Raw genomic sequence first — 27462 nt, 5'->3', positions numbered from 1 at the left:
ATGGTGCCCTATAAATTGACTCATACAGATCTAAATGTATGTTACATACTTCATATTACAAGTAACTCTCTATATAATTTACTCTTCTGGGTTTAGTGTAAACTACAGTTATTACCTACCATTCGCACATGGTGATCAAGAGGGATTGTAACATACTGCTGACGATCACCTTCTTGCACACATTTCTTGTAACTTGATGGGACATGAACTGTAGTGATGAAATCATCACTGGAACTCATAAATGAGTTCAGGGTCTCAATGACAACCTTAGATCTGGAGATCCAATGAAGACCGGTCTTCCTGTTGGGATCTTCAGCTCGAAGTAACTTGCTAACATTCTTGGGTGTCAAGTTAAATGTAGACTGATGTTGGTACCTGAAAACAATAAAATAGATACTCGGTTCTATTACAAATATTAAGAGGCCGGTTGAGTGCAGATCCGTCGGCACACGCTTGTCATTACGGAATAAATGCTAATCTCATCGTGACATCATCCAAGCAGCTAAGTTCATTTCCCATTGAAAAAGTGTTACCCTACGGATCTGCTGTCAACCACTCTGTAAAGTATTTATTATACATGCTCAACAGTCAATACAATGGTATGTGTATAACCATAAACAGTCCAACGTTTTATTAACAGTTTTGTAACAAGTCATGTCTTATGACTTGAGGTAAAATGATGCAAATGACTTAAATGATATTTAGTGATTTGACCCTGTTGAATTTGTACAGTGACTTGAGTTAACTTGAGATCAAAATTAGCCCAAATGATGTGATTAGATATGAATTTTTTTGGGACTTGTTACAACACTGTTTATTAATAAGTGCAAATAATGATTTTGAAACAATACATGTGGCCATATGAAGCAAAATGAGGCCACTGTTAATTTGAGTGACAGACTAATTTAACATTCCCCCAATAATTTCCACTAAAAATTAGTCCTCAGTTTTGATTGATCAATCACTTACCTGACTCCAACTTCACCATATGCTACTGAATGCATTGTCCTGCATTCCACATTGAATGGAAATACCGTCTGTGCATATTCCCTTACAGCTCTAAAGACAACAACAAAATGGAAGTGTTTGAAAGTACAGAAATGTCAGTATGTCACTTGGTTAGATTGGACGATTAGATCTATAATACACCCACATCCACAAACACCCCACTGAGGTATGGAACATAACTTATTTTCCACTCGGGCTAATAGGTCAATATTATAAAATTTACCAGTCCAAGCAAAATTTACCCATCCGATAATCGCTGTCACCACATCCTAGCGATCATGTTTCCAGTTTTCCTGGGTTATTTCTAAACATCAGTAATGGCATGACTGCCCGTTCGGTTTATATTTGCTTTAAGCATAAACCCTGGAAAGAGAAGGAATGCTTAACTTCAGCTAGATTCAAAAAGCCCACCCCTCTACCCAGAACCACCTCTCAGCCAGATTTCCAGTCTACTGCAGTGCATATGATGATAACAAGGCTAGATCACATTATTACTGGAAATTCTCATCACAATTGACTTTAAATTCAGAGATATGAACATTTTAGTTTTGTTCAGAACAATATAAAGGAAGTTAAAAGAGCATATGGATGCTCCATTTTTAGCTGAGTCATATGCTTCTAGCCTCATTTTATGATGTAACACATGACAGCATGACTTTGTGTTCGGTTTACATTTGTTTGAAGCATAAACCCTGGAAAGAGAAGAAATTCTCTTTCCAGGGTTGATATGCACTCCACAGCCCATAAACCCCTACCTACAGACACCCACCCCCTTACACATACACAACCCAAGACACACATATACAAATTATATCTTTATGTTTCAACGAAATAACAACTTACATCAACCATCATGTTAAATAGAAAATAGAGTGAAGTAAGAAGAACTGGAAACCTTGCCTCCTGAATTTACTTATATACAGTTTGGCATATTGGATCTTGTATACAACATTCAGACATCATTAGAAATTTCAACTGAACAAACACATAGCGTGACTATTTTTCGCGTACACTGCACGATGTACGCCAGGAGTTGCGACTGTGCATGCGTAACACAAAAGTGAATTCAACCATGCCAACTCACTTGTGATTGGTTATTATTGTATCCAAGGTCATGCGTTTGAGTTGCAGTTTGAAATACACGATATATGATTTACAGCTAGATTCAGTCAATTGAAATTTCTAGTATAGCAATATCTAGTTTGTTTGCAAACCAAAACAATTCTTACCTGTTGAAAGCTACATAGAGAAACTGTGTGGTAGGACGTCGTTGTGCATATCTGATAAGAGTGGTAGTTTTCCCTGTTCCTGTTGAAAAAAACACTTTGAGTCAACTCAATTTATCATAGTATTGTGGATAACTACAAAATATATCAATGCCTTCAAACCTTTTCAGATGAATAACTTGAATGAATAAGAAATATCATGGACTTTGTCTTGTAGAAGATAACCATCTCAGATGGCTGGTACTAGATATGCTATTAATATTCAGATTCAAGTGCCACAGCTTTTGCATCATATCATTCATGAAAAGTACAAAACCTCCTCACCTGCAAATGCAACAATTTTGATGACTTCATTAGGCTTGGGATCATAGGTCACAATCCGCATTTGTTCATGAGTAAGACGTACACCTCCACCTGTATTTTGTCTGAAACAAAAAAATTTGTATTAAATATATTACATTTGATTTCAATAACTTTATCTGTTGTTTTCAATAACTTTATCTATTCTTATGAGCAGAGAAATTATATTTTGGCGAGGTGACAGCAAAGTTTATAAACACAGCTCTGGGACTGGTCAATTGGAACTGCATATAACTATTTCAGTGTTCGATAACCTTATTACCTTTCATCTTATTCGTCACAGCTCCTGCACAAAATAAGATGTGCGAGAATACTGCCAGGCAAAGAACAATGACTGCTACCAGCATTTAAAATGCCAGTTTTATTTGGATGGAAAATATTTCCTTCTCAGTGCTAAATTGCAAATTTCATATTGGACCTATGACATATGGTAGGTATTTTACAGTAAAAATGACTCAAGACTATAAGATATCTATGCATGTGTATGCCTTGTCAGACATTGATTTTCATGACAAAGGTTTAAGCCAAAACTTCGCTTTCAACTTGAACTCATCTCAAAATCTCAATATGATTTGACATACTTATGAAAGATTCCCATGCACAATGAGAATGATATAGCAAGTTTCATACTACGGCTAGTATAAGCATTACTTATGAAAGATTCCCGTGCACAATGAGAATGATATAGCATGTTTCATACTACGGCTAGTATAAGCATTACTTATGAAAGATTCCCGTGCACAATGAGAATGATATAGCATGTTTCATACTACGGCTAGTATAAGCATTACTTATGAAAGATTCCGTGCACAATGAGAATGATATTATAGCAAGTTTCATACTACGGCTAGTATAAGCATTACTTATGAAAGATTCCCGTGCACAATGAGAATGATATAGCAAGTTTCATACTACGGCTAGTATAAGCATTACTTATGAAAGATTCCCATGTACAATGAGAATGATATAGCAAGTTTCATACTACAGCTAGTGTAAGCATTACTTATGAAAGATTCCTGTGTACAATGAGAATGATATAGCAAGTTTCATACTACGGCTAGTATAAGCATTACTTATGAAAGATTCCTGTGTACAATGAGAATGATATAGCATGTTTCATACTACGGCTAGTATAAGCATTACTTATGAAAGATTCCCATGTACAATGAGAATGATATAGCAAGTTTCATACTACGGCTAGTATAAGCATTACTTATGAAAGATTCCCGTGCACAATGAGAATGATATAGCATGTTTCATACTACGGCTAGTATAAGCATTACTTATGAAAGATTCCCGTGCACAATGAGAATGATATAGCATGTTTCATACTACGGCTAGTATAAGCATTACTTATGAAAGATTCCCGTGCACAATGAGAATGATATTATAGCAAGTTTCATACTACGGCTAGTATAAGCATTACTTATGAAAGATTCCCGTGCACAATGAGAATGATATAGCAAGTTTCATACTACGGCTAGTATAAGCATTACTTATGAAAGATTCCCATGTACAATGAGAATGATATAGCAAGTTTCATACTACAGCTAGTGTAAGCATTACTTATGAAAGATTCCTGTGTACAATGAGAATGATATAGCAAGTTTCATACTACGGCTAGTATAAGCATTACTTATGAAAGATTCCTGTGTACAATGAGAATGATATAGCATGTTTCATACTACGGCTAGTATAAGCATTACTTATGAAAGATTCCCATGTACAATGAGAATGATATAGCAAGTTTCATACTACGGCTAGTATAAGCATTACTTATGAAAGATTCCTGTGTACAATGAGAATGATATAGCATGTTTCATACTACGGCTAGTATAAGTATTACTTATGAAAGATTCCCATGTACAATGAGAATGATATAGCATGTTTCATACTACGGCTAGTATAAGCATTACTCATGTGACATGACAAACCCAATTTTCTCGACTAATTATTGACCTACTGACAAGTGATTCTCAGACAAGGAAGGTGTGCCAACATCCGAGAAGCTATTCTGATACAAATCACATGACTGTCACATGACTTACCTATGGTGCCGTGACTGCTGACCAATGGCCAAGTAATTCTCAGCCAAGGAAGGTGTGCCAACATCTGAGAAGCTATTCTCATATAGATACAAGGCATAGAAGACTCTGTAATGCAAACTAAACACAGCAGAATCAAAGAAATGGTGAGTTATTTCTACAACAAAGTGAATTTTAATAGCACTAGGTAATAGATTGAAACAGAAATGAGTACCTCACCATATTAGATCTGTGCATGTCATTATGGAGGTTCACAGGTACCAATAGATTAGTGCCCTATTAATGGGTACCCCAAAATCCAAAATATGCAGGACCAATCTGGACTGACAGTGAATCAGATGGGTGGGGGCTGATTGCCAGTGATTGGGGAATATATCGACTGATTGGGCTGGGTGTCGGAGTGAGTTCTCATCGAGTTGAAACATACCACAGTTTCTTCTGGTCTGGTTCGGGATCAACAAATAAACAAAAATATGTAGTATTGTAGTATTAAAAATTTTAATAAATAAACAATACATAAGTACAGATGTTTCCATCCATGATGTGAACTGAGTGAGGATTCTGTGAAGCATGATAATTTTTGCTGCATTAAAATTTTGCATTTTGGAGAGAACCCATACTTTTGCAACATGAAATTTTTGAGAATTTTTGCATTTCCCAAAAGGCCTATAAGAAAAAAAAATATTCACATATAAAATGTATAGTGAGCTATAATGCTTGTCTAAAGTCACAAATATTACCAAACTGTTTAAATAAAGTGTATAAATAAATTGTCAGGAACCTAGAAGCATTACGCATGCAGCTTGTGACCCACATGCCCTGGGGGCACTCACATGTTAAGGTGGTAACGGGTGTGTGCGGGCGGTCAAGGGTCCCTTTTTCAGGCTCTCTGGCAGTTCCTTAAGCCCCACATTTGGATCTGCTCCAGTTCTTTGAGCCTCAAACTCTGACAATTGTAGCTCTTTATGCTCAAATTTGGAAATAATTTAGACATTTTTAGCTCAAGAGCCTATAATTTGGCCCTAATTTCAGTTCTTCAAGGCCCTATTTTGCCCGAAAATCTGTTCTTAGATCCCAAAGTTTCGGCGCTCCGCGCCGCACACCCCTACCAAAATTTAAGTTGAGTGCCCCCCCCCCGGGCCCACATGATCTCCATGCCAGTTATGTCTTCAACCACACATCAGTATGCATATCACCACTTCTAGCTGTCTAATATATAGGCCTAATTTCTGTAGTTACAATTCAATATGGATTTTCCAATAGGTACTTTAAGTTCTTATCCTCCCTACATGTAGGTTGTTTGGGCCAAGGTTAAAATTTGTTTGAAATTGAAATTAGATTCTGTCTGACTAAAGTTTAAATTTGATGGTACATATATAAGTTTTCATAGTTTACCTTAGAAAAGAAAAGAAAATATCCCCAAAATTTGTGGCTTACCCTCTGTTTATAGTACTGTATTTCCTCTGCAATGCGAGCAACAATGTAGCTATACAGTAGAGACATTCTGTGACATCAACAGCAGTACATGTTGCCAGGGGATTAAGTAAGCACTTAATTATGAGAGTCACATCGGCTACCGTCTCAGCCAAGATTGCCAGTGTTGCTATCAGACACCAAGGATTGACCACCTTTATCATGTTTATAGGAAGTAACAAAATGTTCATACCATTAATTACTTTGGATAAGTTATGTGTAGAATTCTTTTAAAATATTATGTAATGTGCTGCTCAAACCACTTACGGCAATGACAACGGGGCTGATTAATTCAAAATTATTCCAATTTATTTCTTATTATTTAAATAAAAAGAGTGTTAAAAACTAACAATAAATATATCCTATTTACCCTTTGTCTTGCATTTATCATCTCATGGAATATGCAATACCATTATTTTTGGTGTAGAACAACTCAGATATCACCCCTAATGTTTTACCTAAAAATGGTATCACCCATGTCATATGAGACTATAGGGCCAAGACAAGGTACATGACAGGGGCTAAAACAATACCTTTATTCTCTAAATCAAATTCAATAATTTTGTTCTAGGTATATATGACATATTGACTATTGTACAAAAGAACTCATTAGAAATTGACGAACAGTACATAAAACAGTGCTACAGCCACCTGTGAGTTATGGATATAATTGATGTCAAAATGGTTCACTTTGGATGACACTTTCACAGGATCCTATTGTTTTTACATTTGCACATGCAACATGAACACTCAAACACTTACGCCATCCCTATTTACTGTATCTGGTGCTCTCTGCTCAATCAAGTCTTTAGCAAGCTCATAGTTATGATGCTGTTTCAAATCTTCCATCATCGATGATTTAAAAGTCCAGCTCCTAAAGTCTTGTACATATCTGTGACAATAATCCAAACAGTTATTATGCTTTGTGGGAGGGCTTTTTAAGTGAGTAACTAGCTGAGCATTCAATGATGTTCAATGCCACCATTTGGCCCTAGGGCTACATTTGGAGCATTTAATGGAAGGGGCTACATTGAACTATTTCCAGCAAACACACAACGTTTTACGTATTTAGGGTTATATAAATGTTAAGGGTAATAAAAGGGTATAAAAATGTTTTAACATAAGCTTCAATCTAGGAAAATTCATGTTATTTAATAACATTCTTAAAACATTTTTGAAAACATGATGCAAAACATTGTAACAGAATGTCAGGGAACCTGTTCAGGTTCTCGCAAAGGGCTTTTTCGAGAACCTTTGGTTTGCATGGACGGTGTAGTGCAGGGCGATATATTCAAAAATTGTATTCATCTATTGCTATGGTAGTTAATCCTTTTACATCACTTCTATGGCAAATACAACCAAAGGAGATGCTTTCACAACTACTCTTGCAAGGTCACACCTATTATTATGGGATGGTCAAGTAACATAACCATTGAAAGTACAAGCATACATGGGCCATGGATTCCTGTTCGTGATCGTTCAATAAATTGACAGCTAAAATGAAGAAAACTACGCCTTTTCCCCAACATTTCATAATTATATTTTTGGATTAAAGAGATTAAAAATCATACTAATACTTCCGTTGCAGAAAGGTAAAATATTACAACACAACATGCGATCTGAGACTTGGAAGCATAAGAGAACCAATTTTGGTTCTCCTAGTTGTAATCCAGCGAGAACCTTCAGGAGAACCGGTTCTCTGTTCTCCTCGGAATTTGAATCCCTGAATGTTTAACTGTTGAACAAATATTTTTCAAACATGTTTGCCCAAAATATTTTACAATAATGTTTTAAAAACATATTAATAATCTTTATACAACCCCACATCATCAGAACGCACTAACCATACGTCCTAGCATTATTTTGATGCCACTAGTCGATAGAGTGCCCCTATTTCTATTTGACATACATGTATGCCACTCTCACCCCAATATATTGCTTCCTTTTAAAAGAAAATGAGAGACCAAAATACTCTTTCACAAATTGCAGACTTGTGCTTGTGACCCAATTATGGGGTTATTTTTTGGGGTCCCCACTTTTTAAAATCTCTCCTACCACCATATCCTACACTCTACACCCCCTCTCTGCACGAAAAACAACAAGATACATGTAGGTGGGACCCCCTACCAATAGTACCCATTCTGTAAAACGGCGTCTTCTCACTTTTTTGGCCTACCGTAATTGTGTGGCCATGTCCCCACTTTGTAATTTTTGTCCCCACTTATATAGTGAAAATCTGTTTCATGTCTCCACAATTACGGAAAAACAAGAACTCTCACCCTCTCTCTCTCTCTCTAGACACTCTGAAACTTACTTAATAATATGCAGGAGGAAGCCGTCTCTGTCAGACATACCATATTGATAAAGCAATAGAGTCAGCTGAGTACAAGTTGTGCTCTCTTGTACTTTGTATTTGTGGTATCTCTTCTTCCATATCAAAAACTATTGAAAAAATGTATGCATAAAATAATTATTTTAATGAAAGCAAAAATTACAGTGCATTATCTTTGCAAATAATACAAAGTTAAGGGTATGGTACAGAAAAACAGCACAACACATTATTTAAATGGCACATTGACAATAATTAGTAATAAGGAAACAAACAATTTTAAGAAGTTTGCTTTTGATCTTTATGCATTGATGAATGCCCTGATGGATATAACTTTACCACATACGAGATCACACCACTAAATCAGGTCCAACCCTATCTGACTAAAGAAATAACAACCAGTGTTTCCATTTGATGACCATACCTGGTGCATTAAATTTGTTTTTGATAGTTGTGCTCTGAGGATGTTTTTCTCAGTATCTAAGCAAAAAAATATTAGAAATATTACAATTCTGACATTTATTTATTTACTTAACTACCAAAAAATGGTGGTTTTAGGGTAGAATATACAGACCATAAACTTTTAGAAAAAATGTCTTTTGAATGAACGATACCATTTTAACCATGAGAAAATGATGATTTCTTAGGTACCTTTATAAAAGAATAGGAACTTAATTTAGTGGTGTGATTCCATACCACAAAAGCCCTAAAAATAACTATATTTGCCCCTGGTATTGTAATAAAGGGAATGCTTCAGATATTAACTTTTTCTCAAGTCAGTCATTTTCAAACCTGCTTTGGATTGTTTATCGTCTCTTCTTTTCATTTCATTTCATTTCATGAGTTACCATAATCAATTATCATGACCAAAACAGGTAGACCTAATTAAAAGGTCTGATATAGAAATTCATTGTCAGTAAACTTGGTAGACATGGTCACTGTATAATTAGCACCTACATGGAGTTAATTACCAATGCATGTCACATTTGACATGTACGCTTCTATCTCTTACCTTTAAACAAAGACATTGTATTTGATGGTCTATGCAGGCCCATAACAAGGGGTTTTTTTTTTGGGGCGGGCTGATAAAAAAAAGTGGACCTTTTTTTCAAAATTGGGACCTTTTTGGACTTGGGAAGCAGATTTTTAGAAAGCGGACTTTGTTAGAGATTTATTCGCTACGCTCGCAAATGGGACTTTTTGGATAAAAAAGGGGACTTTTGGGGGATGGGGGGGGGGGAGTCCCTCAGCCCCCCCTTGTTACGGGCCTGGGTATATGTTTTGCTACAAATATTCATACCGTCTCCCTGTTGATGATCTCCTTCCATGACTTGCAGACTAAGTTAACGCTGAAGCACAGATCAAGCATTGGCATGTTACAGAATATGTTCTCCATTACTTCCACGGGTAGTTTAGAGAACAAGTCTACATTGTGAATGTCTTGATTCACAACAGGATCAGGAATTGACATATTTCTTGCTGTTGCTGTAGGACCTTGTGAGCTTTTAAATGGACTGTCCCAGTTTTTTCCTTGCATACTTTTACATGGACTTGATGTGTCCGATTCAGCCTCTTCAACCAGGTCTAGCACTTCTACTGAGTCAAATGTCTTGTCGTTTTCAAACTCATCAAGTAAGCTATCTGATTTGGCATCATTATTAGTGTGTGATTGAAGACTGGTACTGGCTACTGAAGCTTGTGAGCATTTCAAAGGACTGTCCCAGTTTCTTCCTTCAACACGTTTACAAGGACTTGATGTTTCCGATTCAGCCTCTTCAACCAGGTCTAGAACTTCTGATGTGTCAAATGTAGTGTCATTTTCAAATTCATCAAGTAGGGTATCAGTCTCTGCATCATTATTTAAGTGTGGGAGCTGCTCTGGGGAAAGCAAATGTTGAAGCTCATCAAATTTTAGTCGTTTTGGATTTAACTTAGCCTGTTTGACTTCTTCATCCATCTTTGTCTTGCTTCTGATGGTTGTAATATTGATGACATTTGATCTGAAATTGGCAAATAATTGAAACATGAGATTAACGAACATATATAATATAACCATGATAACCACCCCAAAATCAACAAACCGTTCAAACCCAAGGGAACGTCCATTATATAATGAGCCTTATATGGAAGTCACCACTTGACTTCGATTATTCCGTTGTATCAAAAGCCACAAGTACTTGAGTACCATCACCCACGGTCAGCTGACATTATTTTAGCAGATTTGAAAATAAATAAAAATACATTTATTGTAAATGAAAATGAATCATGATATTATGATTTTAAAAAAAATAAAAAATACAGGAATTATTAGTACTAGAGATTTATCATGTAAAATAATAATTAAAATTAAATTAAAATCATGCTACTGCTAGCCTACAGTGCCATCTAAATAAATTTAAATTAATTCATGAATGATAAATAAATGAAAGTTACCTGAAGAAATTAACAAAAATAAGAACATAAACAAATAATATTATACTTAGCTGTACAAATAAACGAAAAGGCCTAAGAAAAAGATAAAGAAAAAAATCTGAAATGAATTCAGTGTACATGTAGGCCTACTTTTTAATTGTATTTTTACAAATTCAAAAATAAGATAGTGATATTAAATAATAAATACGGTAGTAATAATAATATTAGGTCTAGTAATAATAATAAATAATAATAATAATAATAATAAAATAATGATTAATATTTATAATAATAATTTAATAATATAATAGTAATAAATAAAAATAACAATAATAGATATTATAATATAAATAAATAATAAATAATAATAAATAGTAGTATTAAATATAATATTTAAAAATAATATTGATTACAAAAAAACATTAAAAAAAAAACATTCTTCCCATTCATTTATATCATGTTATTTTTAATAATATTATCAAACTTATTTCTCCACTGAAAATTATAAAATAACTGTAAACAATTATAACTAAATATATTATATCTAATATTAATTGAGTGACAGCCAATCGATCAAAACCCATCATAAACATCCAGGCATCCATTGCCAAGACGGCCTAAGAGGATTAGGTAAATAATAACAAAGAACTAGCATTATAATAATAAAGGACGTTCCCTTGGGTTTGAACGGTTTGTCCAAAATCATGACTTGCATACATTCAGTTATGATGTCACATGTTTACATGAAGGATGCCCTCTGTTGTTTCACACTTGAGGCAAAATCTGGGAGAAAAAAATAATACATTTGAAATTGATTTAATTTTGTACTTTTATACACAGTGTCATCTATCATATGGCAGACCACAATAAATATCTTCAAACCCAACTTGCAAACCCTTTTGGTTTTAATTTTGTGATATATGTAAGAAAGTTTGATAACATTTTTCTAAATTATATCATGCTACTGCTAACTAGTATGAAACCAAAGTTATTGCAACAAAATCAACTTTCCCCATGACTACACATGGTGTACTCTGGGGTGTGCTAAGCTGTGCTACATGTACATGTATGTACTAGGGTTTTTTGCCAGGCAGTGTTTATCAGACCAACAGAATTAGTACAAAATGTGAAGTGAAAGACACAAGATGTAAGATGATTAGTGATGTGATCAAGCAAAATCAGTCAGAAGTCAGAAATATTGATTTTGAGATATAGCCAAACAAAGGAAATTTCCTTTTGTTTCCTCCTGTTTTCAAAACTCTTTAATTGCTCATATTTTTTGAACTGGTTGTTCAATTTCAATGGTTTTTTTTGCAAAATGCAGCTTTGTAAATTAATGTTTTTTAATATATCTTATCAGAAACTGAAAATTGACTATGACTGACTTCAGACTGATTTAGCTTGATCACACCACATTTGATGTTGAGTAGCTGGAAGCTTATTTTAAGGAGTATGTTGCCGCTGAGCTCCTTGAAGAAAAATATAATTGAGATACCACTGACCTAGAGCTGCAAAATAAATTTTACATAATTATTAACAGGGATTGAGTTTTAAGGCGTGCGAAAGCGATTCGCACGCGCCGCACGCCTGAAAATACGCCGAGGTGCGATTTTAGCACACCTAAAAAAAAAAAAAAAAAAAAAAAAATTTTTTTTTTATTTTTTTAAGTTTTTTATTTTTTATTTAGAATGTCCTGGAACTAAAAAATGTCCCTGGAAATATTTTATTTATTTTTTAAAACTTGAAAAAAAAATTACAAAAGATTTAAAAAATTATAAATTCATGTTCAAAATAGGCAAATTTATTATTGATGTTCACATTACAACCTATTTATGAAGTAAAGAAGCATACAAAACAAATGCATTTTAAAATCATTCATAGATTATTATGTGAACATAATTTACAAATTTGCCTATTTTAAACAAGAATTTATAATTTTAAAATCTTTTTGTAATTTTTTTTTTTAAATTAAAAAAAAAATTCAGGGACATTCTAAAGTTCCAGGGACATTCTAGGGACATTCTAAATCCAAAAAAAAACTAATTAAAAAAAAAAAATTACAAATGACACTAGCAATAAGTCCAAAGTCCAGGGACATCTATGCAGTATACACCATTCATTACCCCAGAGCTTTTACCATGGCCATTTAAAAAAAGTACATGTATGTTGTCACAATTGCTAAGTTTTAGCTGAAAATGAAATCATAGTCATACACCAGTTTTGAAAAAAGCACACCTTGGTTTATTTAGGTGTGCGATTTGCAGCACACCTAAAAGCACACCTCGGGTTATCCAGGCGTGCGATTTACAGCACACCTGTCACATTGCAAAACTCAATGCCTGTATTAAATTCTTACACCATCTTCTTTGCCTAAACCATACACTTATTTATAATACCCTTAAAACATGTAAAAGACATTCAAAATAAATATTCAAAGACCTACTTACCAACTTCAGTGCTCCAAAAACAGGTTAATTGGGTGTCAGGCCAGAAACCAAAACACTTGCCAAACAATGCACTTGAAATTGGTATTAGGCTTAACAATGACATCATCATAAAAAGAACTTGTATTGACCAACAATAAAAAGCAAACAATAAGCACTAAACTTAACACCCAATTAACCAACCTGCATACATGTTCATTTTATGATCCACAATTCTCATGTTAATGCCACAAAAACCTTTTGGGAGCTTGCCTAAAATACTGATTGGACTAGCTTTTGTCAGTACGGTACCAGGCTGATGCATTGCTAATTTTCTATTGGTCGAAAGTTGTATTTTGCATAAATTCTTTACAGATTTAATAACTTTTTGGTGCACAACCACATCTTTAAATTTCAGGTTTTTGTGCTTGCACACATGTTAAAGTCATATTATAACATTTCTGTAAAAATATATATTATTTATTTTCCATAAAAGCTTTTACTGTCAGATATGTCCCTTTTTAATTTTGAGCCGAACAAGTGAGGCAAAGCAAAGAAAATTGGAATTTTCAACAAGTACAAGCGCCAATGCATGTTACTCCAGCGGTTATAATATGGTAACCCTCTGGATGTGTGTTTGTAACTTTGTATGTGTCCCACACGCCGTGTACGTACTGTGTTTATGTGTTATGAACATCATCGGATACGTGTTCAACTATACTAAAATGCAGTAAACCTTTGACGAGCGCGTATTATAAAGGATACATCGCATATTTACTGCGTTGCACGCACTTGTCTCTGATTGGCTGCTGAGGCGATCTGTTGTTGCCGAGTGGAAATTTATGAATGAACTGTGCGCCGTACGCGCTGTTAGCGCCGAATTTGCAACATCACGGTAGTCGCGCTCGTCAAAGGTTTGCTGCATTTTAGTATAATATTTCCATCGTAATAATAAAACAACAGTTCCTGTGTTTTATTCGAAATCTCAGATTTTGACATAACTACAGCACCTAAACTTAAAAGTCTTGATTTTTGCAGAGTATCTTTGTTTTTATACAATCATGTAAAAACCAGAATTTAAAATTTTTTTGAGGGTGTTCTCCTCAGCAACAGTTATAAATATATGGCTTTAATTGAGTGTATGCAATAAACCAATCGGAACAGTATAACAATATTAAAATGGCAGCCATGCTGGAGGACAGTTATAACTTAAGATGACAGTGGGGCAGATCTCTAGATCGATTCCACAACCATTCATACCTATACATGTATCACACGTTTTAATGTCTTATCATTATTCACACAGTTCTATGGGTGGACATATTGTCATAATTTCTTGAATTATGACTTTATGTCGAACTTTGCTCTGTTTACCTACAAACACAACAAATTTGGCTGATTCCATTTAGGTGCAAGTTGTGACTGACATGTGTAAACATTACAAATATGCCAAAAAATCAGGTTTGAAAAAAATTAACCAAATTCATATTATAAGATCGTACATTGACTTTAAAGGGGCATTTCGTGATCCACAGCCTCATCCCCCCACTTTTCCCAAAAAAAGTTGAGATTTTTACACCGCTGGATACCTCTGGCTACATCATGTTTATGTACCAAATATTTCTTGCAGATTAATTTGTCTAGCAAAAATATCGCCAAATTTGAATTTCGTTCTGGTGCACCAGAACGAAATTACAACACATTGTCTATGGAGCAGAGTAATACACATAATCATGCATAACTCGCAAACGCAAAATCGGAATCAACTGAAATTTTGGAAATAAGCTTTTTTCGTGGATATCTACTGACAAATGTCATAAAAAGAGGATGCTAGGATCACGAAATCCTCCTTTAATTTAAAGTTTAAATGTCTGCCTAACTGCCAATACATCAGACACCAGCACTGCATGCTGTACCGTATACAATCAAATTTGGTATGCTGCATCACACTGAATTTTAGCTGAGACGAATTAATATACCTAGGTATATTCGTTTCAGATTTTAGTATGTTGCATATATAATTTGTGTTTTATGAAAGTCTAGCACACAACATTCTAATTCCCATGAATCTTCATACTCAGTCAAATGATACCTTACCTTCATTCTACATCTACATTCAGCTTCAATTTCAGTTGAATATTTATGCGGTTATTTTCAGAAATTGCAGTGTTTTCACAGTTTGGCACTTCACAGACAACTTCATCCATTGCACCACAGCTTCACAATCACATCATTTTGTAAACAAACGTTTGATTCGAGGTCAAAGGTCAGATTGCAAGATGTCCGCCCCTCCGAAACCTTGGGAACGGGTGGGCCAAAACAGTCGTTTTCCACCGTCTCAGACTTCTATTTTTGATGATGGGTACGTAATTATTAATATTAGATGTTTAAGCAAATGTAGGATAAGTTACGTATGAATAAATGTTTTCAAAGTGCGAAATATAGCCTTTTAGTTTTTATCGCGTAGGATGCAAGAGGAGAATTCGGAAACCTTGCATGTTAGGTGGTCATTAGACTGCGGAACTCAGTCCTTAATGATAGTCAGTAATGCTGGTTTCATACTTTTCTGCCGCTTGCCGCTTTGCCGCTGTGAAGATGACTTTACTTCACTGCGCAATCTCGCCAAAAACGCTAGCGGTGACCAGCGGCAAGCCGATATATCGATTACTCCACCGCTTTGCCGCGGCGGCAGCACCGCTGGGAGTTGAATTCAAGTCAACTGGGAGCGGTGCCGCTCTGACGTATGAGAACAAAATATGATTTTGGAGCGGTGCTGAGCGGCAAGAGTGGCTTTCAGAGTCATGCCGCTGCCGCTCAGCGGTGTGCCGCTCCGCTTGCAGAAAAGTACAAACGGCATGATGAAGCATCATGCCGCTCAGCGGCAAGCGGCAGAAAGTATGAAACCAGCTTTATTTATCTTTAGGTCGTTACATGACTATCATTTGAGGACTGAGTTCTTACCAATTACCATACATCTTCCGAGGTGCAGTTTCAGACAATAGCTTGGGTATGTTGGGATTATTGGGGCAGAGGTTATCTTTTGAATTCTTTCATGACCACTGTCACTGAAGCATATTAAATCAAGTCTGTCAAGGACACTAGGTGTGAATTGAAAGACCATGTCACTTGCCACAAAAGAATGTCAAAGGTCATACGACACCAATTTGGTGTCTTTCCGCGCCTCGAAATATGATGCTTAAAGTCTATGTCTGGGTGGTCATGTTCATGAATCATGACCGTTGGTAGTAAACACATAGATTGAATTGTTCCATGCCTACCCGGTTCCCGGCGATCTTTTTCTTTAGCCCACCCTCGCTATAGGGACTAAATTACTGCTTTTGCATCAGGGTTTACATTATTAGCCCGAGGTACTCACACCTCGTCACTACGATTTACTGTCCTTCTCCGTACGAAGGTCTAAGACTCCTGAGCAGTGCTCGAATTTAGGAAAAATAAATGGTTGTCCCACGGACAACCAGATTACAATTTCTGGTTGTCCGTCTAAGTTTTTGGTTGTCCGTAGGCCTACTACAAGTGTGACTTTTGGCTAGATTTATGGTTGTCCGGTGGACAACCGAATCAGTATTTTTGGTTGTCCGGCGACTTTTTTAGTTGTCCCGGGCAACCGGACAACCAAAATTTCGAACGCTGCTCCTGAGCATATCACGGCTGTTTTGCTGTCAAAATTTTCACTCACAAAGCAGTATTACTGTGCATAATATTAATTATTGAAGTAAATTAATAATGCAAGTTGAGGAAACTTTTGAGCCTAGTTTTATGAAACCTGGATATAGAAAACAACATGTGGGAATTTTTATTGCGTACGACGGGACGCAATAACTCACTGCTTTTGCAATATTCATGCATGAGATTCGGGTTTTGGTGGGTCCGGGACGCAAAAACGCAGCCTAGCGCGACCCTTGTCCCTAGGGACCGATAAGAGGCAGAGGCCAGAGCGGAATCCCTAGTATCATGGTGTTTAATAGTACTTCTTCCTAGTCAACTGCTAAAAAATTTGTGAATGTGAAACATAAAATGTACAATTTTTAAGGGGGTACTACACCCCTGGCCAATTTTGTGCCTATTTTTGCAATTTTCTCAAAAATTATAACGCATTGGTGACAATTAAGATATGCATGTTGTAGGGGCAAGGACTACAACTATTGCTCTGAAAATTCAGCAACTCAAGGCAAGTAGTTATTGATTTATTGATCAAATACTGGTTTTCCCTCATTTTTGACTGCAACTCCACAACTGCTGTCTGTGCGAATTTAAATTTCCAGTGCAGTAGTTGTAGTCCTTGCCCCTATAATATACATATCTTACTTGTCACCAATGCGCTTATAATTTTTGAGAAAAATGCAAAAATAGGCACAAAATTGGACAGGGGTGTAGTACCCCCTTAAGTCACTATAAGTAGGTCCTCTGCTCAAAAAATTTATTTGTATTTTTGCCATGTTCGCAAAGTTTGATGGTCACCCACATGCACCCCGTCCCCATGGCACCCACACACTTTCCTCACTCATTTTGATTTTCCCATGTTAATTATTCCCACTTGCATTAGAGGCAGCGTGTTGATATGCGATGTCGCTAGATGACGCGAACTAAAGGATACACATTTTTTTTTTTGACACGGTGTGTTCACTGTGTTGATACGTGATGACGCAAGATTTTTTCGTTTGCCGCAGTGTAGTTGTTTGGCGAACATAGTAACTGATGCTCACTATTTTGAGGTCCCTGGATATTTTTATGGTATTTTTTGCTAATTTTTAGACTTTTATCACTAAGATTGAAATGAGGTGAAGGTTTGCAAAAGTGAAATTTGCAGTTGCATCACCACCGTTCGAGTTTTTATCACGAAAAGTTTTGCAACTCGGTAATTTGTTATAGATGAAGTGGATGATGACATTGGACAACAGTTTTTATGAGTGGATTGAAGGAGATGGGTACACAAAGAATGCTGGGTGTGCAGTCACCTATGAAAATAAAATCAATAAAACCGCTGATTTGGATCATTCATCATGTCATATGCTAATGAATTTTTATTTATTCTGGATAAATAATGGAGTATTAATTACAATTTCAAGCATAGGAGTTTAGGCAAGAAGTACAAGAAGCTGTGTAATTAATATTATGACAAACATGCAACTATTTAATTTAGGCTACAGGATCCAGGGCTTATATTAAGTATGCCTGGACCAGGAGCTAAAATGAGTTCCTGGTACCAAAAATGGCTCCTGGTCCTATATATTTTGTAATGTAAAATATTGGACACACCAAAACTTGGCAACCATGGGGTAAAAAAAGCCTGGGTGCCTGCTTAATATAAGCCTTGACAGGAGCTTTGTATTTTTTAGTGCAAACTCTAATTGAAATCATGCAATTCCATTGCACTAGATTTTTGTATACACTTTACCCCATAACGTTGTGCTGAACTTGTGCAGAGCTACTACGGTATGGGTTCCCAGTACTAACTTGCCACACCATTCCTCCCAGGCTGGCACTAGCTAGGGCAGGCCTCCTTCTTCTCAGTAGCTCGAGTTACTCTAGCTAAATACAGTTTTACATTTTACTATCTTACGTTATCTTGCTGTATTTCAGCTAGAGCGTCATAGGTAAAAAACTCGGGTTTTTTTCTGAGTACAATACAAAATATGTAATCTTTTCATGACTTCAGCGACGCGACCTCGATGGCCATCATTTCTAGTATTCACCATGTCCATTGAAGTGAGAGAGAATTGAATAGATGCGTGTTCATTAGAACAGAAATTAACACAATAGAAAATTAGTATCTCATGAATGCGCAACCAATCTTTAGAAATATGAAAACCCACTTTTAGATGGGATGAGCTTGTGTTTGCTTCTCACTTGGCTGCAAGATCTTTTTAGGGAGGGGAGGGGGTTCATAATGTGGCTTGGGTGAGTGGGCTATTCGCCCTTAGTAACCCAAAAGTCATTGATGGTTGGAGCTAATACTTGTAGAATTGGGTAGTTTATTCCAGTCTGTTATAACTCTTTGGCGGAAGAAGTAGCGCATTCTAGTTGTATTCTACTTATGTCTGGTTCTAGCATTATGTTTGTTTCTTCTTTAACTTCCGATAGCAAAAAGCAGGGTTGGGTGTTAGGGTTAGAATCATGATATATGTTGTGGAGAGCAGATACCAGACCAGGTATCATGACAAATAGTTCAGCTGTTGATTGATATTTACTTTTGAGTGTTTAAAACTTGTTTTGCTTGGTTTTCAGATGGGGCATGCAGAACCAAAGATCCACCACTGCTCAACCAGGCATGTCAACAACACCATCACTTTCAAGAGCACCACCGCCATTGCCGAGTAGACCAAACCAGCAGAACTCCTTACTAGGCACATCATCCATGATGAACAGATATGGCTATGGGGGCTATGGTGGTGGCTATGGAGGTGGTTATGGTATGGGGAGCTCATATGGTGGTATGTACGGTGGTTATGGCAGTGGCAGTATGTATAATTCACAATTTGGAGGAGGAGGAATGTATGGTAGCGGTGGTTATGGTTATAATGGTGGCTTTGGCCAAAATGGTCCTGATTCAAACTACAGTCAATTCTTACGAAGAGCTGAAGAGAGTAGTAGGCCTGCGTTTCAATCCATTGAAAGCATAGTCATGGCATTTGCATCTGTCAGTATGATGATGGAGTCCACATTCCAAACTGTATATAATTGTTTCCGTGCTGTATTAGGTGTTGCAGATCACTTTTCAAGACTTAAACTCCATCTAGCTAAAATCTTTTCAGCTATTGCTTTGTTCCGAACTCTTCGCTACTTATATAGGCGTATATTAGTGTGGCTAGGAGCAAGACCAATGGAATTTGCTAATGAGGTGTGGAAGGAAGTGGAAGGTGATGCTGTTGCTATGGCAGCAGGACAATTAGAGAAGAAGGCCCAGAAGAAGGCACCATCTTGGCCCATCTTCATGTTCTTTGCAGTTGTTGTAGGAGGACCGTATATCATCTGGAAACTACTGAGTTCAGTGTCTGATGAACCATCTGGTAAGTTAACATGCGTGTTCTCTATGCTGTACAGCAGTTGGAATGTAATGCTGGTTTCATACTTCCCTGCCGCTTGCCTCTTTGCCGCTCTGAAGATGATTTTGCTTCACTGCACAGTCGCACTAGAAACGCTAGCGGTGACCAACAGCAAGCCGATATATCGATCACTTCACTTCTTTGCACAAACGGCAGCACCACTGGGAGTTGAATCCAAGTCAACTCTTATTGGTGCCGCTCTGACGTATGAGAACAAAATACAATTTTGGAGCGGTGCTTAGCGGCAACAGTGGCTTTCAGAGTCATGCGCTTAGCGGTGTGCCGCTCTGCTTGCAGACAAGTGCAAGCGGCAAAAAGTATGAAACCAGCATAAGTGCACTGTTTGCTAACATGTAAAGTCAGGAACCAATAAACTTTGTCTGAGGAGGGAAAGCATATTAAACATTTTTTGAAGACAAACACACTTGGATAAGTATCATTTTTCAAACTTCAAAAAGTATCTTTGGTGCAAACAAACTTAGAAATCATTTTGCTGCAATCTGCTTTGTATTTTCTATGGTGTACAACTGAATTTAAAGGTAGAATTATGCAAGTTTAAAGATTTGGTTAAAATAATAAAATGTATCTTTTTAAATAGGCTTTTATAGAAATTTAAGATAAGAGGATCAGGTTTTTAAGCATTTTGCTTATCTCTTCTTACAGAGCAAGAAGCTTGGGCAACCGGTGAGGAAGACCATGTAGTAGCAAGGGCAGAGTTTGACTTTGAAGCTGACAGTACTAATGAAATCTCCTTCAGATCTGGAGCTACCCTTACTTTGGCTCCAAAAGGTAAAGTAACAAACATCATTCACTCATCAAGTGCGATGAGTATGTTGCAGTTGCAAGACCAAGTTACAACAGAATATTATTTCACATTGACGTGAATTCAAACTTGTTACCTTCTCCAGAACACCCTAAAATTCATCAAAATTCAGAATTTGACATGTTTGCAACAAGTTTGTAGACCCAAATCCAATAAATCTGCTCTACCACCTAGGCTACACATAAACACACAAAAATCGAGATTGATACAAAACTGTGTAAGCTAACAATATATTGCATGGTGAGTCCTGTGTTGCATACTTACCAACCTCTCCACCAGTAATGATGCGATGACTATAATGTGCATAGTGTGCAATCTTCTTGGACAAAATATTTTTTGTTGCCCAGATGTTGGATGTTCCAAATTGATGTGTATCATCAACGTACAGAAGCATCTGTAATTTGTGTACTCTTTCTTTAATTAATTTTTCCCTACAGAACTGCAACCAAGGGTGCGAGGATGGCTGCTTGCCAGTGCTGATGGGAAGACAACCGGGCTTGTTCCACAAAATTATATCAAGATTCTAGGAAAACGAAGGGGAAGAAAATACACTCAACAGCAGCAAGAAAGCAACAGCAATACAACATCTCAGCTTTCAGCAGCTCCCTTTGAAAATGTACCTGCACGGTCATCACTAAATCCATCAGCGTCAATGCCTTCCCTAAATCCATCCACCAGTCAGTTAAATCTGGCAGGTTTTGACAAAGCTTACTCTGCTGATAATAAGACAGACTTTAACTTTGAACCTCAGCAGCAGCAATTGGAGGGTGCTGATGGATGGGCAAGCTGGGCAGCAGAAGCAGCACAGAATAAGCCAAGTACTGGAGTAACAGGTGGATTAGAGACAATGCAAGCAGACAACTTGTCAGATACTGAGAGCCAAAATGTAGCAAATGTTGATGATACTTTTTCTGATCTTGGCACTGATAAAACATGATTAGCATTTTAAAGGTGAACCTCATTGAAAATAAAGTTATATATCAATGGAAAGCTTATGATGTCAGGAAGCAGAAAAGAATATTTTTTATTTGCATAGCGTGCCAGGCTAGACATAATCTCCATGCAAAGATTGGATATTGGCACCCCCTAAATTACAAAAGCGAAATCGTTCAAATTGGCGCTTTTCGTTGATGACGTCAGCCCAGGGACACACAGTTACTTCCGGGTTTGATTGTAAACACAATGTCCGTGTATTACTGTGGCATGCATCGGGCCAATTCAGTCATTGTCAACTTTACATGAAAAATATCTTCAATAAAATAAGAATTACATGAAGGAAATATCATGATCAAATCAAGAATGAAGTTCCTGAATAAAGTGTGTGGATTTAAAAATGGGAAAAGTGCTGGCGGGTGATTTGGGATAGGCCAAGCCATCCACGATATGCACAGGGAATATTACAGTAAAGCACGAAGAGCGAAGATTCGCCGAATGAAAACAGATTGCACAAAATAACTGCTAGTGCTACCAGTTCAGATCGTCACACCAAGTTGAGATGAACTTATCACAATGAGAAAATGAAGGAATAGAATAAGGTACATGTACAGGATTTTTAATTATTTCTTAGCTTTACAACCGGTCATGGCCGGTCATGTATGATAGGCGAACTTGTATATAGATACATACGGGATGAGCTCACTGAGTCTCACAACGCCGAGTGTTCAGTATCCGCGACTGTACTGTACTTGCAGACAAAATGACCGATTTGATATTCACATTCTGATATTTCCAACTTATTGCTACTTCATCAGCAAAATTTATTCCTGTAAATGTTCCAAATATAAGGGAACGATTGATCAAATCTGCTGAAACACCCCATGAAACCACAGATATATGGAACACACAACGCAAGTGCTGCCGGCGGACGAAGCCCCGAAGCGAGTCGCTGTGTTTGTGCATATCCGTCCCTGCAATTTACGCATCGTTTTCGGTAATCCTTAAAACATGAATGTTTAATTTTTCCAGTACCGTACACTGATTGTACTATCATTAAAGAATCGTGACACATGTGACATATTTTAATTTTATTCAGATTTCAGAATTCCATTTAATAACGGTCTACTAAGCCTAAATTGTATTTATTTTATCATAAAGTATCTGCCCGAGTATCTGTTTCTTTCAATCGTAATTGTGTGGAAAGAATGTATTACCGCAATGCGCTAAATATGAAAACCTTCATATGGGCTGGATTTGACGATCGGCGGTTCTTTATTAATTTTTTGATTACTGCAAGACAATATTTTTTTTAATCAGATATTTTAAAATGAATCAAGACTAGGGAATGTCACAAACAAGTATTTAATTTGTTATTCGATCATGTTTATTCAGTCCATGACATGAACGGTACTCGGTAGTAGCAAGTATTTGCGCATCGAAATTCAAACTCAATTACCCAGTTATACCTAGCCAGTTATGACTGATTTTGTCAAAATTTACGGAAAATTTATGTGTTGACAATAATTCTATTATTTCTAATATATATAGAAGGAACCAGTAACTTGAAGATTCCTCTAATTTCAAGCTTTATCATGTTTATTGTGAAAATCAGACTTGCCGGGCAGCTTGCAAAGTACAGGAAGCAAGTCTTGTTTACGTGTTTCCGAGTAGGATCATGTGACTGCGAACCGTGAGCTTACGTCACGAGCATTCCCAAGGTCATAGACGATTGATTTGGGTGCTTTTTGGGCGCCTTCAAAAAGACAAAAAATTCATTAATTTTTTAATTTTTCAGCTTTATTGGCCATCAAAAAAAAAGGAAAAAATAATTTTTAGTATCCTGACATCATAAGCTTTTCATTGATATATAACTTTATTTTCAATGAGGTTCACCTTTAAAGATATTGCTATGATAAGTGCCTGTTGTACTATCATCTTTAATCATGATCTTGTGTAACCTAATTTAATAGGACCTAATATCAGCAGACCATTCTTATATTTTGTAGTCCATTGCCAATGAGGGGATAGATTGATGAAGAAAACAGTTTGGCAAACTGAAAGCAAGGCTCAGTAGTGAAAGCAAATATTCTAGATACTGCTGCAAAGTGCCTACTGTATTATCATCAGTATTGATCTGTAACTTAATATAACCTCACCTAACATCAGTATATTATTTTTTTATTGGCAGCCCATTGCTGGTTGGGAGTAATTACATTACACCATTGAACTGTAAAGAATGCCAAATTGAAAGCAAAGCTTTATTAGTATATTGTAAGCAAATATTCGCAAATATTCAATTACAGATTGATGCACATTGTGCAAGCCAACTGCAGCGAAGAAAATTATGTTAGATTTTTGGTGCAATTTGAGGCAGGTGCATACTACATGTAGTCTTTGTATCACATTATGAAGGCCGTCTTCTCTGAACAAAAAGATTTTCATTGAAATTGGGCTTTGACCATAAGTGGGAATGTGCAAACCAGTTACCTCAATATCCCATCATGATTATAACGAAGAATTCAAGATGAATGATGTAGGTTTGGTACAAATGCAATATTGAAGTAGAATTAATATCATATCATGTACATTAGTACACACCTTTTCACAGATTTTCATCTAGTTTTATATGTATATTTATAAATTACAAGGTGACCTGGTAAATTAAACTTGTTCAAGGGCCAAAGGGGCATTTTGTGACTTGAGCATCCTCTTTTTCGGGTGTTTTGATAGATATCGCCCAAAAAGCGCAGGCGACTACAAGTTTCCTCCAGCTACATTGGTCTTGAGTCATTTCTGATAGTTGACCTTGACTCGGCATGCTGTCCGTATCCCCAAAAGACACTGGATGTATTTCCAGAACAAGGTTCATTGCCATCCAGGTTTCCTCTTGCCATAAGTTGGAACATACAATGCATACTCTTTTACTGGTTCATTGTTAGGCAAGCGGAGTATATACCCTACAAAAAATGAGTCCTGGCTTTCTCAACAAGTGGCGCCGTCTCTGTCAATGGTAGTATTTGGTACTCTGTCTACTCTCTTGATGTTCAGCATAATACGGTAGCAGGATGTGCAAAATGAGTTGATTTTATTTTCCATATCTTTAGAGATAACCCACAACTCACAGCCGTATAGTAAAACTGATGCAGCTTGTGTGAAACAGTTTAACCTTAGTGGAAATTGGGATGGTAGGACTTTTCCGCAGTTGCCGTAATTTCCAGCAGGCTGTCCAAGCAAGAGCTTTCTGTCTCATCAGGTCACTAGCACTGGACCCCATCATAGCATGTAGTACTACAATGTATGTCCCATAGTGTTAATTCTGTCAGTTAACAGACAGAAAATACAAATTGTACTATCTCTTTGTCAATGACCGAATCTGCAAGAAAGGTTGCACACACAAGCATTATGTAGTCTTATGTTTCTGCTGGTACGAAATTCTCAACTTTTTTGGAGTAGGGGGAATGAGGCGCGTATCACAAAGTGCCCCTTCAAATATTTTGCAATTTTCTACTTTTAATTTTATTCTGTTTTTAAAAATACCCCCATTAAGTGTGAGACAAAAGTACCTCCCTGTAAAGTCAAGTTAATCTGCATACATAACACATTATGATAGGCCTGCCAACCCATGAGAAGAGGCAAGGAGGGAGGTTGTTTGTGATCAGGATTGGATGAACTGGAATCCAGACTTGTTACTTGAATTATAGACAGCAGATGCATATTACTTTTCTGTACTGACAAAATGTCTTTTTTAAATGCACATAATATGCAATTTAGTAAAATAAATGTGCTCCTAATATGAAATTAGACTTATCATGTAGGCCTATATAAACACATCACAAGAAATAAGTTCCCCTCTCAGAATTACGTCATAACATCGTAAGGTAAAATTTTGTACCAATAAAACTAACTTGGAAATAGTTTACTGTTTACTAAGTGTTCTGTGAAAATTGTAAGATGTCCATGACTTCATGGCTGAATGAGCCCAGGTGGAAGACAAAAACTGCCCTTTCCAAAAGTCACAAAGTAGGCCTATGTTTGTTAACTGCAAGGTGTACAGGGACAAGCAATGGGACTGGGCACCTTACAACTCATTGTGCTGAGTTTTAAACCAAGGGGATTTGCACAACTAAATGATCATGAATTGATAACACACTAGAGTAAATGTTCTCTTGGTGGGAATTTTAAACTGCACTCAACCCGGGACTCAACCACATGTGTTTTTCCATTAGTATTAAGCCGTGAATCATTTTAAACAAGCCTACTTTGTGACTTCCATTTGGGCTCATTCAGTCATGAAGTCATGGACATCTTTCATTTTCACACAGCACTTAGCAAACAGTCATATAATTATTTAAGTTAGTTTTATTAGTACAAAATGTAACCTTACAATGTTATGACAAAATGTTGAGAGGGACTTCTTGTGATGTGTTTATGTAAAACGGCAAAAAACCTGTAATTAAGACTTGCCATTCATTGTACACTAACATGACTAACCAAAGAATTTGTATGTTTTTAATTAATGAAACAAAATGTTACTACCAGTGTAGTATTGGAAATCAGTATACATGTACTTGGTGTGGTACATGATTCAAGTTTGATTCATTGAATTTTGCAGAAATGTTGGGGGAAAATGTTAGTTATTTGAGATTTTTCAACCAGAGCTTGAAAATGTACACATACAAATGGTTTGTCTCTTTTTAGTAAGTTAGCAACTGACTGACGTTAGCAATTGACTGGCAGAGTGGAAACTTAACTATTTTGTTTGTTTTGTTTTTCTATTATCTAGTTTGTCCAGCCCAGGTGTCCAGCTGAATAGTGGGCACTGTACTACCTTAGTGCAATGACTGATTAACTTTAACCTTGGTATGGTGATAATGGGTGATGAGTCCAAAGAGTGTAAGAACTTAACCCCATGTGAAATATTTAGAAATCTGGCACATTAGTTCACATAAGAGCAAAAATATTGTACCTTTGGCATTTTCTGGGAAGACTAAAATCAAATGATAATTTGCACATTTCAGCATTCCTCTAAACCTTTACATATATTTTTATGTTATGTTGGGCATATAAAAGATTAAGAGTAAAAACAAAAGGAAAACAAAACTTTTCTTATATGTAAAAGTGACAGATTTTTATGAATAAATGCAAATCATGAATTTAATCAAGAATTGTTTCTCTCATTTTGTTTTTCACATGGAAAGGGATTAGCAGAGATTATCTGTGCAAAATAGTTGTCTCACTTCACTACCAAATGGTCAACAGTTTTAATTGCTGATGATAGGCCAATACATCATGCCTGTAATTTTAAAAACCTATGCACAGGCATAAACCTACAAGTCCAAGCATTATCTGTAATGTATGCTTAC

The 27462-nt window shown here is 36.4% G+C and overlaps 2 protein-coding genes across 2 annotated transcripts in view; one reads left to right on the top strand and one right to left on the bottom strand.

The window, feature by feature from the left end:
* LOC140149003 (F-box DNA helicase 1-like) overlaps positions 1-15472 on the bottom strand; it is a 34620-nt gene extending 19148 nt beyond the window's left edge. Inside the window, exons 1-10 of the mRNA XM_072171137.1 lie at positions 15374-15472; positions 9742-10441; positions 8427-8554; positions 6875-7004; positions 6077-6267; positions 4643-4759; positions 2559-2659; positions 2238-2316; positions 970-1059; positions 120-375 (exon numbers count right to left, since the gene is read on the bottom strand). Coding sequence (XP_072027238.1) covers positions 120-375; positions 970-1059; positions 2238-2316; positions 2559-2659; positions 4643-4759; positions 6077-6267; positions 6875-7004; positions 8427-8554; positions 9742-10398 — 1749 coding nt within the window. The 5' untranslated portion in view covers positions 10399-10441; positions 15374-15472. The remainder of the gene's footprint in view (positions 1-119; positions 376-969; positions 1060-2237; positions 2317-2558; positions 2660-4642; positions 4760-6076; positions 6268-6874; positions 7005-8426; positions 8555-9741; positions 10442-15373) is intronic.
* A 68-nt stretch (positions 15473-15540) lies between these two features.
* LOC140149002 (peroxisomal membrane protein PEX13-like) lies at positions 15541-27462 on the top strand. The gene is made up of 5 exons (XM_072171135.1): positions 15541-15638; positions 19523-20304; positions 21004-21129; positions 21601-22114; positions 24001-27462. Exons 1-4 carry the CDS (start codon positions 15556-15558, stop codon positions 22098-22100), a joined length of 1491 nt encoding a protein of 496 aa, XP_072027236.1. The 5' UTR covers positions 15541-15555; the 3' UTR covers positions 22101-22114; positions 24001-27462.

Source organism: Amphiura filiformis, chromosome 3 (assembly GCF_039555335.1).
Source record: "Amphiura filiformis chromosome 3, Afil_fr2py, whole genome shotgun sequence".
Lineage (NCBI taxonomy): Eukaryota > Metazoa > Echinodermata > Ophiuroidea > Amphilepidida > Amphiuridae > Amphiura > Amphiura filiformis.
The sequence above is the reverse complement of the archived record's forward strand: the minus strand, read 5'-3'. Positions and strand labels throughout refer to the sequence as shown.